This window comes from Haliotis cracherodii, unplaced genomic scaffold (assembly GCF_022045235.1).
Source record: "Haliotis cracherodii isolate W230 unplaced genomic scaffold, xgHalCrac1.p SCAF_18, whole genome shotgun sequence".
Lineage (NCBI taxonomy): Eukaryota > Metazoa > Mollusca > Gastropoda > Lepetellida > Haliotidae > Haliotis > Haliotis cracherodii.
The window spans coordinates 25330042-25345429 of record NW_027266273.1 but is presented as its reverse complement, the minus strand read 5'-3'; the positions used below and the strand labels follow the sequence as shown (position 1 = coordinate 25345429).

The 15388-nt window shown below is 40.2% G+C and overlaps 2 protein-coding genes across 2 annotated transcripts; both read left to right on the top strand.

The window, feature by feature from the left end:
• Window positions 1-425: 425 nt before the first annotated feature.
• On the top strand, window positions 426-2566 carry LOC139465440 (uncharacterized). The gene is made up of 3 exons (XM_071247155.1): window positions 426-1227; window positions 1575-1713; window positions 2494-2566. Exons 1-2 carry the CDS (start codon window positions 459-461, stop codon window positions 1706-1708), a joined length of 903 nt encoding a protein of 300 aa, XP_071103256.1. The 5' UTR covers window positions 426-458; the 3' UTR covers window positions 1709-1713; window positions 2494-2566.
• A 10926-nt stretch (window positions 2567-13492) lies between these two features.
• On the top strand, window positions 13493-15119 carry LOC139465619 (uncharacterized). Its single transcript, XM_071247322.1, has 2 exons — window positions 13493-13595; window positions 14209-15119. Exons 1-2 carry the CDS (start codon window positions 13493-13495, stop codon window positions 15117-15119), a joined length of 1014 nt encoding a protein of 337 aa, XP_071103423.1.
• The last annotated feature ends 269 nt before the right edge of the window (window positions 15120-15388 follow it).

Sequence of the window (15388 nt, the reverse complement as noted above, 5' to 3'; positions counted from 1 at the left end):
AACGATCAATTATTTTACAAGCGGTCTATTGTAACCTTGCTCGTGCGTGACTTCAACTATAGCCGGAACAGATATATACAAAGTGGTTCGGTCAGCGCCTATAAGAAAAATATAATTATGATTCAGGAAACCTGTTTTAACTATGACAGGCAAAGTCAATTTCATACATTTCTCACACTTTTGTAACAAAGCACTCTATCCCAAATAAGTAGTTAATCACTGACGTCAATACATGACTACACAAGGCTAAGCGCTTTTCTCACCCCTACTGATCTACAGAAACTGACCATATGTGATAGTAAGGTAACCTAAGTTCGTGCCCAATAAATGTCCTACTGACACGTGATTGTTTACCATCGCCTGTATCGACAGCTGCAATAAGACAGATCTATTGCAGGACAGGCCTATATAAGAAAGAGTTGACGGGATCACATCACCGCTTGTTCCTCGGATCCAAGATGACGTATCTCGTGGTTGTTCTACTGCTGTTGGCGTGTTCGGTCCCACTTTCCTCCTCGAGGCAGGTAGGTGATGATGACATCCAAGAGTTGTACGGAGTAGCCAGCAGCTATTCGGAGTGTTCCAACACCTACTGGAGAAGACTGTGGTATGCCAGAGACATTGTTCTGGTTGTCAGAAGCGGATGCAGAAAGGATCAGAGAACTTTCCGGGCGGCCCTGAAGAAGATTCAATGCTCTGACATAACGGCTGCCGTCTCTAAGTTCTGTAGTAGCAGATACACCAGATTTTGGGCTACAAATTTGGTGTGTCGGTTTGCCAGAAAAGTCAATGAGCGCTGTGAGTCAAGCGATGATAGGAGCCCCTTGTGCAAACAGGCAATGTCTCGAATGCCTCGAAGATGGGCTAGTTTAACGTGTAAAGGATACGACAGGTATTGCAAAAGCTCCAGTTACCTCCGCAGATACTACATTAGATTTATGTGTAAACTGACTGAAAACTTCTATTCTAACTGCTGTCAAGTCGATCCAGTGACAGAGCCAATCACAACACCTGAACCAACGACAACGACAACAGAGCTACCTACAACCGAGCCGCCAACAACACCACCGACCACTGCGGCTACAACCAACGCCCCTACAACCGAGCTGCCTACAACCCCACCGACCACTGAGGCTACAACCAACGCCCCTACAACCGACCCGCCTACAATCCCACCGACCACTCCGTCTGGACCAACTCTGCCAGAAGTCGCGGACAAAACTTTCTGTGTGTATTTTTGGTCTGTTTGCTACACAGACTTTACATTTAGAGCTTTACAATGTGTAATGGCATGAATTCTTTAAAACTTTGGCGTGTTTATGCTTGGTCAGTCGTCGATTACGTTATGTAACAATATTAATAGCTTAGGCATTTTTAAATATATATATGTAAAATGACCGATCATTTGGATTACTTCGATGTAGAGGGATCTGATATCATTCTCATTTTCTGTTTTATTCCACTTATTTAGCATTGTAGTCTGGTATTTATAGTTCCTTTGAGGGTTGCAACTTTTTACAATGAGAGTGATCATTGTTAAACTGTGATGGCCAATTTCTCATATTGTTTCACAGTAACCGCATGTACACAACGATGTGTCCGCAACGACCTAGTGGATTCACTGTGTGGTACTGGGACGCTGGTCGAGGAATGTGACAATCTTCAAGTTCCAGAGTTTGTGGGATCGTATACCTGCTGTTCAGGTTAATACAGGTAAGCCTTTCATAAATAGGTTGTAAGATTTACATAATTCGGAAGCCATCATTCCTTAGTAAATTGGATGGAAAATGTTTCTGTTTCAAAACAGTATCTAGAAATACTTGTATCAATGTATCAGCTCAAATATTCAGACCACTCAAATTGTGTGAAACAAGGAATTATGATGTTTCCTCATATTATGGGTTTTCGAGACCCTAATAAGTATTTATGATTACGTGACTTGTAACAATCCGAATACATTAAAATTAAACCTTACCTTTGACGACATGGATAGGTCAAATGACCATGTCTTGTTAATTTTATAGTGATATTGCCTCGCTCAGCGATATGAGTCGATCAGGTGCGATCATGTTACCGTCATATGATTTCGAGCCCTTTCGTGGTACATACGATTGTTTTGATGCATATATTATCATCAGAACAAATTTTGATGATTTCATTTCTGACTTGTTTCATCAATTCATAAGCGAAACTGTTGATATAGTGTACATTACTACCATTGTATAGCTATAACTAACATTAACAGTAAAATTAGCTGCTTCTCAATTCGAAGGTTTAACTTGGGAACAATTTCACATTCTCTGGATGTTTACGTTTTTCCCATTTTTGGAAACAAATCTTTGTTCTTTGTGGCTATTCAAATATATGTGCAGCAATATATGACTCGCCCTGAATGTCTATTACAGAAGTAGTTTATACAAATCTGTTTGTCGTCATCATTGCAGCACAACCCTGAAGCTAGTATAGAATATAATTCAGTTTTCTATATTTCAGTGGATGTCTCCACATTTCCATTGGATGCTTCACTCCATCTTTTTTCCGTGATAATAAACTACTTTCGCAGCAATGTGTTTTCTGTCTTCACTTCATGTTGAATAATGTCAAGCTGAACAAGAAGCAAACCAATATGGCCTAATGCTTCTAGTATCCAATTTCACATATCACAGAGAACATTTAGTTATGGGAGGTGATGACGTTTCATTAATCAGCAATTGGATTGGTGATTTAATGTCATCATTATCAGATGGTGGCCTATTCATGAATAGCGCAATGTTAGATCTTCTGCAACATTGTCTAACAAATCATTGGTGTATAACATCAACAAATAATCAACCAAGCGGCATGAAGTTTGTACACATTCTGCACTCTTACAATTCAATCTGATCTACCATCAGGTATAATGCACCTTAACGTACCGTCCTGCTTTTACAAAGATGTATTGATGTGACAATTGTCCGATACCCAACACCTATTACACGAATGGTTAGGCCAGTTAAGACTGGGTTTAAATCCGCAGACATACACCTTTCCGGCAGGAATATGGTTCACTTTATAACAATCAGAACAAATGTTCTAACAAACTCATACTTGAATCAAATACTATTGCTTTTCTCGAAGGAAGGCGGCCCAGCCAGTGTAGTAGACGTTATTTGTCAACTTTTTTCTTTAGCCTGAAAAGATTTGTATGGTCGGTTTAAAATAAAGAAAAACCGCTATCATGATGGTTTCTGTAGAAACTAAACTAGACATGATTTAGCAATAAGACAATTCGCTGTTTCAATCAATGCTGTTTCGGATAAAGAACATAAAGAAATAACAACGTTTTGATTCTTTGTAAAGATGCCTCAAGGCTATTTCAGGGTGAACCTTTATCAGATGGACTCATTGGCAAGGAAGCCAACACTGCGCGGGTAAGGTGATGTACTCACTTAATTTGTCATGTCCTGCGACAACTGTACTAAACTGGGATACTAAATGATAAAGGTCGCTATGTGTGAATGAACATGAGATGCGTCCATCTCGCCTTTCTTCATTCCCTTATTTGTATTTACCCAAATGAGGGAATCACCTTGAACTCCTTTGTTCTGAAAAGGCAACCCGTGATAATCCTTATATACATCACCCAATTAACGTCATCAAGTTCGATCTCACAGTAATGAACCGATTGTAGACGTGTTTTGGAGATGTTTCTTGAGATTAGAGTTTTGTCGCCTGTATTGATGCTACGGCCAATTGAGATCAAGCACCAGTCATTGCATCAACGTAACTCACTAGTTTCACGTACTTACTGCCATCAAAGGGGCGATATGTCACTGAGGTAGGGTTAAGCAACACCAAATACTACTTTTCCCACATATTCACGTATATTCTACGTAGATGATACAAAATACAGACTGTGGCACTAATGCCCTTCCATGGTAATCTTGTTTGAAACCAATCCACGTACCGCACACGTTGCAAAAGTTACAAGTAATAAATACAACATAATAAATATAGCTACGTGAGTGAGATGAATATCACATCGGGTTTTAAATGATTGTCATGCTATGAACAAAATATCAAGTCGTGATGGCCAGAGACCACTGGAAATATACTGAACCAAATTAAAAACTTCATAATCCTGAAATTTTAACATTTTGACCAGTTATCATTGTGGGCCCTTATTGTGTATTTAAACAGTAATGGCAACGTATTGTCTTCAGATAACACCCGTTTTTGTGCACAGCACTGTGGTGGAAAAAGTGGTTTTTCACGTGCAACTGGTCAAAATAAGAAAAACACAAGAAAACAAAAGTCTTTGCGGCCATTTGTCATGCCACGCCTTTCAAATGTGCAACGTGAACGTGCCATCGGCATGTTGCAGACGGGAACATCCGTAGCTGAAGCCGCAAGGACGATGGGTTGTAGTCAACGGACTGTTTATGATTTATAGACGGGTCTGCAGCAAACGGGTACAACCGCTGATCGCCCTCGGCCAGGTCGACCACGTGTGACGTCACATGCAGAGGATAGTCAGATTGTCTTACGTCACCTCCGTAACCGATTTTTAACGCCGACATCAACCAGAAATAAACTGTTTAGGGGTAGACTGAGTGCGCAAACTGTTCGAAACCGTATGAGAACGGCTCACCTTGAAGAACGTCGGCCATACTGCGGGCCGATTCTGACTCAACACAAACGTCAACGTCAATTGTGGGCACAGCGACACTTACGATGGACTCAGTGGAATTGGAATCAAGTTGTCTTCAGTGATGAATCCCGATTTAATCTTCGATTTGCTGATGGTAGGACGAGGGTGTGGAGGCGCCGTCATGAACGTTACGCCCAGTGTTGTGTACAGGAAGTTGACAGATTTCGAGGCGGAAGTGTCATGGTGTGGGGTGATTTCTGTGGCAGTGCACGTTCCAGGCTTCTTGTCATCCGTGGCAACCTCAACGCTGCTGCTTACCGCGACCAGGTACTGGCACCAGAACTTCTGCCTTTTATGGCAGCACATGGACCCGGTTTGATCTTCCAACACGACAATGCCAGACCTCAAACAGCAATTTTGACAAGGAATTTCCTTCAGAATGCGGAAGTCAACGTCATGGACTGGCCGTCAAGGTCTCCAGACCTCAATCCCATCGAACACGTCTGGGATGCTCTTGGCAGAAGTCTGCGCACTCTCCAGAAACAACCCCAGAAGATCTTGGCACCATGTTGCAGCAACAATGGCGTCGTCTTCCCAATCATGTGTTCACAAGCATCACAAGGTCCATGCGGAGGCGTTGTGTGGCAGTTGTCAACGCACATGGTGGCCATACACGCTACTGAACTTGTGTGCCATCAGATTCTCGTGCTTGGGACTTATGATTTAAACCGTTGATGTTATTACCGAATACCGTAGGTGCTTGGAACAAATTATGGTTACCACCGTTAATTAAAATCCTTCTTCGGACATTAATCATTAAAAATTACCTTCTCTGATACATTTGTCCGTTGTATATCATATATATGGGATTACTTTTAAAAATATGGAGTTTTTAATTTGACTCAGTAGACATTTACACAACACTTAATTCGACTGTGGGAACGAATGTTATGAACAAACCCTTTTCCATATAAATGAAAATAACTTTTCTTAGTTAAACCTTTTTTATATACTAGATATGGGTTTTCTCACGGAATCTTTGATAAGGATAGACTTGCCCATCTCGGAAGCTTGACCACCAACGCCGCTTTGTGAATATACTATTATCACTTACTTTTGCCATCACCAGTATATTTTTGTAATGATGACCTCTGCCATCATAAGACATATTGCCAGTGAATATTTTACTACGACACTATTTTTTACTGCCATTGTAGTTGCTGTCCGGTAATTTGTATTGATTTGTAAACTTAGTGAATTTTGTAATACATTTGTTGATTGTATACCATTTGTGAGTTGTTTGCTTGTTTCACACTAATTTCGTTTACGTACAAATTACTGGGTTAACAAATTGTTTCAAATTGGTAATCGACAGACAGACAAGCAAAGAGAAATATTTTATTCTAGTCTCAGCGTCATAAAAGTGCAAAATTATAATCCATAATATTTTCAGTGTAAATATCCACTGAGTAATGAGACGTACAAGTCAGTGAAAGGTTAAACATTCATAGACATAATAAATTACAGATGAAATAGCATTAACTATAAAAGAATAGGTTTTCTGCGTTGTTGAAAAATAAAGCAGGTTTTGGTAGTGTAATATACATGTCATTTAAGAGAACAATTAATGTATCATTAACACCTCATCCTCACATCCTTTTCATAAACACACTCTTTCGTTCACATACGTCTTACTTTACCTGCTTGTTTCTAACCTTAAAGGGGCTGTGCATCATCTAACTTTAGAGAAAGCTGAACGATAGGATGTTTTATACATGCTAACATACCTTTAACATCCATACACATATTTTAAAAACAGTCTGTACGTACGAAGTTCATTACATCCCTTTATTCCGATTGGCTTTGCATAACAATTATTACCATTCTGACACCTTCATTTTCACACAAATATTCTGCACACTGTTACTCACCCTTTTGAACACATACCCGTGCATTTCCTGGCACATTCACATTCAACTCTCTCGATGTCACATTGACACGAAAGTTCCATTTCGCAAGCATACTACTTCTGGCGATTTAAAAACACAGATTGATTGACAGTTTTAGAAGTTGGTAAGTATCAGCTGGTATAACTCTCTTATTGTATTATGATGCGACGTTTCGGTAAAAATCCTCGTACCGTTGTCAAGCGAGAGGGAGTGAGTGAGTGAGTTGGGTTTAACGCCGCTTTTAACAGTGTTCCTGTCATATCACGGCGTGTCAGCTTAATGTGGGAGGAAAGCCCGAAGTGATGCAGGTCTCAGACGTTTACCACTTCGGTCAAACCCACGAGCACGGGTATGGTGCTGACAAACCTAGAAACATTATCGGGGCGAACCGGGATTCGAACCCACAATCATAGGTTTCTGGCGTGCCCAAGGGTCGCAACACTGCACAGCGAATCGCGGCACCTTATACGACTGGGCCACCCGTGCCTCTCATCACTACCACCATGTTTACTGCTGGTGTATAACTAAAGCGGCGTAAAACCTTTCTCACACACACTAGTCCAATTGTGTCGGTACATACGTAGATTCAGTATCATTACCAACTGGTAAGGATGGATAGACACTTCTTTTTGTCACAAAATCTAAATGATGAAGGTTTTTGACAGCAATTGATTTCGTAACACAGGGACAACAGAACCATTTTTGTGTTCAAGATTCAAGATTCTTTATTCAGTATTTTGGGCCATGTGACCTAGAGTACAATTACAATTACAATAATTGCTGCGTCACTTGGTGTCAGGAAAATAAATACAGGTAGACTTATTTCACATTAAATACATGATTTGAGTATAAGGACAAAGCCTTTACAATGTTGATATTTTTGGAGTTGAGTAGAATACATAAACTGTGATTATCATGATGGACATTGGATAACCAAGGCAGATAGTGGTTTCTGACAGAAGAATATTTGGAACATATAAACAAAACATGAAATATTCATCCTCTAATTGCCTCCCTTTACAGTGGGTACATAGATATAGACTCAAGTGTTCATTTGTATGTTTTAACTTTCGCAGCATGTTAATCTTAAAACCGTGTTGCGATATTTTTGTTTTTTGTTCCGCGTATGGGATACAATATATTGGCAGTGTTTCAAGTAAAGAATTATTTGTCAAAAAGGATACAAACAAAACCTTATGTTCTGCTTGTTTATTCTCAATCTATACTTATATGGCTGAATTTCACCTGATGACAACTACCTGTCATTTGAATCTTTTTGCGATGTGTGGGAGGAATAACGATAATGATAGATCTGGTAATATGTATGGAAATGAAACTGCCAGGATTCATTAGTTCTAAACAGTGCATGAACGAGGTAGAATGTGAAAATATAACCATGAACCGTAGAATGCAAAAAAAAGAAACATTGTTTATATGTTGTTTTAAAAAAAACACAAAAGTGTGTAGCAGAGTTGAGAATAATGTTATTTGAAGTCATTTGGGGGTGGGTGTTAAGTTCAAAATGACTAATTTAGTATTTCCAAGATAAATGAATACTTCTCACAACCCAACAAGACCCCCACCCCGTCCATAGAGAGACCCGTAGTTATTGTAAGGTGTCATTACTAAACAAGGAGTGTGTCAAGACATTTCATTGGCTACAAGTTTCTGTAAACCAAGTAGAACCTGTTTGATTGGTTTGGTTATGAACATGTTTTACCTGCCGGGAGCAGCCTACAAGCAGGATCTCTTGCCTGCTAACAGCAGGGGTCGAAAACCTTTTTATTCTTGCTGGGAATGTGAAAACCATACTTTAGGTCAGTTTAGTTTGTTTTAGAAATGTTGTTTCATAAAAGTATAAAATATGAACAAAAATTGTTGTATTGTTTTACACTTTATAACGGTAGTTTGATTGTTCATACAATTTGGTAATAACTGAACTTTCAACTTTGTGTACAGAATAATTGTTGATGGTAAACTTTTGGCAGTTTTGTCTATGCAGTTATTTATTGTATTATTTGGTGTATTTGATATACTGTAGGTTGGATAAATGGCAGTGGTGACCCGGTCAATACCTGCTCGTGGTTCAGCAATTGTTGGTAAATTATAAGTGTTGCATATATTTCTGTCATTTAATTCATAATAATTATGGTAAAGTTACAGTATTAAAATATTTTGCTAATATCTCTATTGTAATTAAGAGTCACTTGCTATTTACCTTTTGTTAATGTTTAGTACCTTGTAATGTCTTTTTGATATTGTATGTTTTGTACCAGAGTAAGGTGCAACCAACTATACGATTGTAGGTAACTGACTATGTCACTGATATTTGGTATATGAATCATTATTTTAGATGTGATAATGTTGAAAGGAGCGTTGTACCCACGAGGTCGAACTTTTAATGAAGACCTCATCCCAGCACATCGAATCATGTCGTCATTGATTGATACATCTGTTACATGTATAAAAAGGAAAAGTAATCGATGTACCAATTGTTCGACCCCAAAAAACAACACTGGTACATACTTCAGTGATTGAACAAAACATCAGCCAGTCGACCAATCAGTGCAGTTGGAACAAGTAGCATTTTGAGACCTAAAGCTTGCATTATATGATTGATTCCACCGAACAAATCGCACCATCAAACCTACAGGTAACATAACTCTACATTAAAAGTTCAGTCTCACTGGCGGACACTACAGAGGGTTCCATTTTGTCCAATTATTTCTCGTTGATACAGGCAACACAACAAGTTTATGAGCAAGCAATTACTTATTCAAAAACATACAGCTCATGATAGAGACCAATTTCCGTCAAGCAGTTAAGGATCATATGCTTGCTCACACTGGAATGCAAATCCACTGCAATGTCAAGTCCAAGCAGTCAAGCAAAATATGCTTGACGGTAAACCTCTCATCACAAGGGGTACATTAGGGGGTTCGCCTTCTCCGTTTTAAGTGGATATTTGTTGGCAAGTCGATTAAGGCCAATACGACATGATCTCAAAATGACCTCATTAACCCAAGTAGCTATGACCAAATGCTGGCTTAAATTCATGAAATTTATTGATTCCTACTTGGTTGTCGCACCGTTTTCACATGAGGAGCCATGGTTGAGAAAAAGGTTCTCACGAAGAGGATTGAAAACACAACTATATGCTGGGTTTTACTGATTTGAATGCAATTTAGTATGGCGTTGTTCTGGGGAAGGCTCATCAGCATCCACATGCAGACTGTCCAAAGGAGAGGTTCTTCACGCTCAAAAACTGAGTCTTAGGCCTTGAAGCTGTATTTAGTCTATCTAATCTAAGTTGTTTTTGCAGGCTCTTAGCAACTTGTACTTGAAATCGCCTGTCATGGAGATATGAAGTGGGGTAGTTTGCCCCTCACTCTGAAATCTGTAAAATCTTTATAAATACCACGTTTCCACGTTGTATTACACCCTTTCTCAGTGACACAACTTGTTGCAGTATGTTGTATGACAATAGGGATGAATTCAACTTTCCAATAGTCAACTTTCCCTTCATGTCCAGCACTATTCCAACTGCTCCAGCCCTTGGTGTTTACATTTCACAACTTTTGAGATACAATCGAGCATGCTCTTTTTAACAAGATTTCACGTGCGTCATACAACTCTTGCTCAGAAGTTGTTCGATCAAGGTTACAACATTCAAGGCCTCAGGAAGGCTTTCAAAGAGATTTTTGTGATATACCAGTGGAGGGCATTTCCAAATTTGACGCATCAGTGACAAAGATTATGTCCGATGCAATTCCCTATTTTGACTTGTACCATATGTTGCCGTTTTTTCAGGTGAACAATAGACTTGCCTTTGCATGTGTTTGTGACGGGTGCCACCGGGGGGAAGGATACGCTCACCTTTTCGCAGACACCTGGTATCATTACTATTTGATAATGATTCATGGACACATGCTCATGATGTGGTCGGAATTGTGCAGTCGATTCTGCTTTATGCAAAAAATTCTTTGGATATGGAAAGAGTTTTGTCGCTTTATTACCAACTCGAACGTTAAAATCACCGAAAGGGCTACTGTTGCATCAGGATTTCGTTGGAGAGCATATATTGTCTCCATTATATACACCTATACCAGTAGGTAGAGTAGCAGAGTTGTGAGTATCAGTCACATAAACAAACCCGAATAGTGTAGGTGTTGTGACGAGGCGTTGTGTGATGTCACATCATGAACAAAATACATGGATACGGTGACCCACATGGAGATGAGGCCGAAGGAAAGTCTGGCATCATCACTTATTGATAGTGATTCATAAACATAGTCGGAAAACGTGCTGAGGTTTATGTGGATTTTATGGTTGTGTCGCTTAAATTTACTGTCATTGGTCTGTCTGTCTGTCTGTCTGTCCGTTAATGTTTATTGAACGCTTGGCTATTGCTGGCAACGTCTCGAAATGAATATATTATTATATTCATATTTTATATTCACACACACATATATTATCTGTACTAGAAAACATTGGGGGTCCATATTATCTATATTATCTATGCTACATAACATTGACGGTCCATATTATATGTGCTAGAAAATACTGACTGTCCATATTATCTGTATTATAAAAATATTGACGGTCCATATTATCTGTACTAGATAACATTGGCGGTACATATCATATGTACTAGATAACATTGACGGTCCATATTATATGTGCTAGAATATATTGACGGTCCATATTATTTGTACACGATACCATTGACGCCTATAATATCTGAACTAGATAACAATGACGGTACATATAATATGTACTACAAAACATTGACGGTTCATATTATCTATGCTGAAAATTAAAAAACAAATCTGTCCATATTAACAAAATCCCACAGAATTAGATAATGTAATTTTCACTCTCACACACATGAGTTTTTTTATGGTTTTATAAACAACTACTGTGATAGTGCTCTCGTCATAAAACACTGTACGTTGTGATTTACTGTGGATTTCGAGTTGATTGTGACATGAAAGTTTGTAATGTACCAAGGTGATGCTTTACGAGGGATACGAATTACACAGATACAGTAACCCCGTATAGCACGTTAAGAGGCACGTCACGTTCACCAACTGACTGAGTCCGGCTTTCGACGTATACCGTTATACACTGAGTGGACTTACCCAACCTGCTTCTGCCGAGTGCCTTCAGTGCTTGATTGTAACACAAGAGGTAAGCACCTGTTTCTTTGAGGGATATTACAGATTCGTAAATGGTAATGAAAGCTAACAGAATTCGTTCTAGCACACACAAACGCCTGGGGATCAGCGACAACTATTTGGAAGATACCAGTTGGGTGATCCTCGTCTCTGCCTCGTTCAGTCATGGGCGCCATGGGGACTTGAACGACATCAAAACGCATTATCATCAAATCGAAACGTGACGAACCATAGAATTAGACCTTGACTCATTGAAAGCAGTTAACACTGATGTAAGATCACACTTTATGACACGGTAGCAGGACGTGGTGTCACACCAAACACAGGACATCTTCAACGCCTGCTGACGAGGTCTTAACTTTACTGGGCTTTTTAACTTTTCACAAAGGACAAGATCTGAAAAGGGCACCTTTCGATACACAGGTCCGCAATATTTAAGAAACGAGCAAAGCTGTTAGAAATTGATATGAATTGTGTCAAATGAATAATCGTTTTATCCTTCAACAATTGAATGTTTTCTACTTACAGGAACACTTAATGTAGAGGAAATGCGAGACATGCTGATTTTAAAAGGTTTTTTTGAAACGTGTTAAAGGCGTTTGCTTTTGCAAATTACCGATGTGTAGAGCTGACGAGTCCTGAAGCATCAACAGATACTGCGTGAACGTGTTAACTATTGTAATGTTTACATTGGGAGGTCTAACCTGGACTTTCCTAATTTTGTAATGGCTTAATTTAATGCCGTCATTCGAGTATATAATACGGACACTCTTCATTATGTATGGCTGTTATCAGTAGGATTAGTTAAAGTGACGACAGAATCTGAAGCCACTTAAATGCGTAACTATATATTTTAAACGTACCGAGTCCGCCATCTTGGATTCACTGAGTGTGCTCTCGCCAGTACAATACCTACACTTGTCATAATATGTCCGCAAGTGCGTTTTTTCTCTCGTAATCTGGCTTTCTGACTCTGTATTGTGAAAGCTGCAAAGCTCAAAACCTCAAAATCGCTTTGTAATTCAGTGTTTAAGCTTTTTAGTTTTGGGAGACTAAAGCTAAAATTCTTTTCATAATGTTGAAATAATGTTGAAATATGGATACTATAATTTTCGCGACATTCATTAACATAATGCAGGTGAGTGAGTGTTGTGTTACGCCGCTTTTGAGCAATATTCCAGCAATATCACGCGGTGAACACCATAATGGGCTTCACACATTGTACCCATGTGGGGAGTCTAACCCTGGTCGTGACGAGCGAACTCTTTAACCACTGAGGTGGACCACGGAGGTATCCCGTGTTCGACTTCAGGGGAGGGGGTGACTGGATGAATATATTAAAAAGTGGAAAAGTATTATACTTGGTTTAGTCTACAACTGGTTCAAAATATGCAAACTGGTTCACATCTTGATAATTATGTTGTTGTTTAATTAAGAATGAAAATGAAATGTGAGATCGATGTTAAAGCCTTCTAGTGCTCATAGGCAGCTTGTATACTCCCCAGCGATTTGAGGATGATAACTGGAATCCAAACGGATCCACTGGTCGGGGAAAAAATACAGCGGCATTTGAGAAAGATATTAGTACCGGGATACCTGCGGTATATAAATGTATAATATAATAATAATTCTGATTGGTACACACTTGGACATACATGGGTAATGCATGTAATTGTACTTCAAATTAGTTGCGAGTATTTGATGTGTGTTTGATAAACTCTCTGTGTAGACTGAAGATGGTGAACAAGACCACTCTCCTCCAAGCCTTCGCCATTCTGGTGCTTCCGGTGTTTTTGGTGACAGTGATCTTCAACATCCTCGCCGGTCTCCCAGACACAGGTAAACCTGGGGCATCACAACAGGGCATGTGAGCAGGGTGCAGAGTTGCGTCCTAGGCCTGGCGGGATCCGATGTTCATTGGTTCCAATTCAAAATTCGACCTCGTCATGATCTGTGGTCTGTTAGAACTGCAACCGTGGGACAAAAAGTGTGAGGTCTACTAAACTGCTGGGCAAAAGAAAGTATAAACCAATATTTGAAGGTGGCTAAAGCTGACACAAACAACAAATGGTTATTCGACGATGATGTATATGATAGGGTATCACAGTTTTGTTTCGGACATGTTGGCAGGGTTGCGGCGACTCGGTGCCCAGCAGTGTATAATTTTCAGGTGTAAACTTTGTGTTCCCGCCAGGTTACTTGCGTCAATTTTGGCTTTTCTTCCACATTAGGATGTCAGTGCCATGCAGTTGTGAAGCAGTAGACCTTCTCTTCCATCTTGCTTCCTTGTGTTCATATATTCAATATTAATATTTTACAAATGGAACAAAACCTTTACAAATGGACATAATGTATATTATATGATTTACTAGTTCTAATAACATTATCAACGAAAGACGCAAAAACGTTCACTATATGGCTGTGATTGTAACCAAATATCACTCTATTGCAGGTGCTTTCGTGTTTCTGACCACAACTACCGCAATCTCTGACCGGTTCATCTCACAAATAACCCCCGTCGGCTTCACATTTATCATCTGGGGCCTGGTATACGTCTGGCAGCTCGTGTGGATTATCTACGAGCTGACCCTTCTCTGCCGGAAGTCGGCCTCGGGGGAACCCCTCTTTCTGAAACCGATCCTCCTGACGACAGCATTCTTCGGCATCTACATCCTCAGCCTCGTCCTCAATGTGTTCTGGTTGTTCATGTTCGACCGAGAGTTAATAGGACTGGCATTCGTGACTCTGGCTGGCATCTCAGTCACTCTCTACATCTGCCTCGGCCTGTCCTACCTAGCTATGTACAAGAACAGGTTCATCCTGTCCAATCAAAGTCGGAGGGTAGATATTGTCCTCATCTCTATATTTGTCCACAATGGTCTGGCCCTGTACGCCGCATGGACAACTGTGGCCACCTTCATCAACATGGCCATCGTCATCACCTACCAGTCTCTGCCCCCAATTGACCCGGGTACTGCCTCAACCATTGCTCTCGGCTTCCTGGCAGCTGTCATCATCATCTACGTGGCCGTCGACCTCTCCGTATTTGACAAGTATACCCGCTACACCTTCACGCCTTATCCTGTCGTCATCTGGGCGTTTGTGGGCATCATTGCGAGAGGCTATAATTTGCTTGACGCTAATACTATCTTTGTCCTTGTCCTGTTGGCACTGACTGTGGTGGCTTTCCTTGTGAAGATCGCACTTGCGATCTACAGAGCAATGACACAGCCGCTGTTTCCTCCTCCTGGGTCCGGGCCCGATGAGACCAAGGGAGAAGAGGTGACTCCGGAGGAAGACATGGAGAAGGCGACCTCCACTGTGGAGCCCTCGGTCACAGCGAATGAGGTTGAACATGGGTAGAGTGAACATGGAACTGATGACTTGAAACCAGTTTTAAGGATTATCCATGACAATTTCTACTAACTTGACTTCGGCAACATCCACGTCTCTCGATTCAGATAACTAAATTAGTCCCAAGGCAGTCGTGTCGGGTGGTGGTATATATTTGTTTCTCAGTGCAGGTGCCCTTTGATATAACGATGAGATAAGACACTTGATCAAGTGAACACGAACGGGGACGTTCTTTTTGACAGGGTTGCTATCATGAGTGGTGATAGCTCACTTGAATG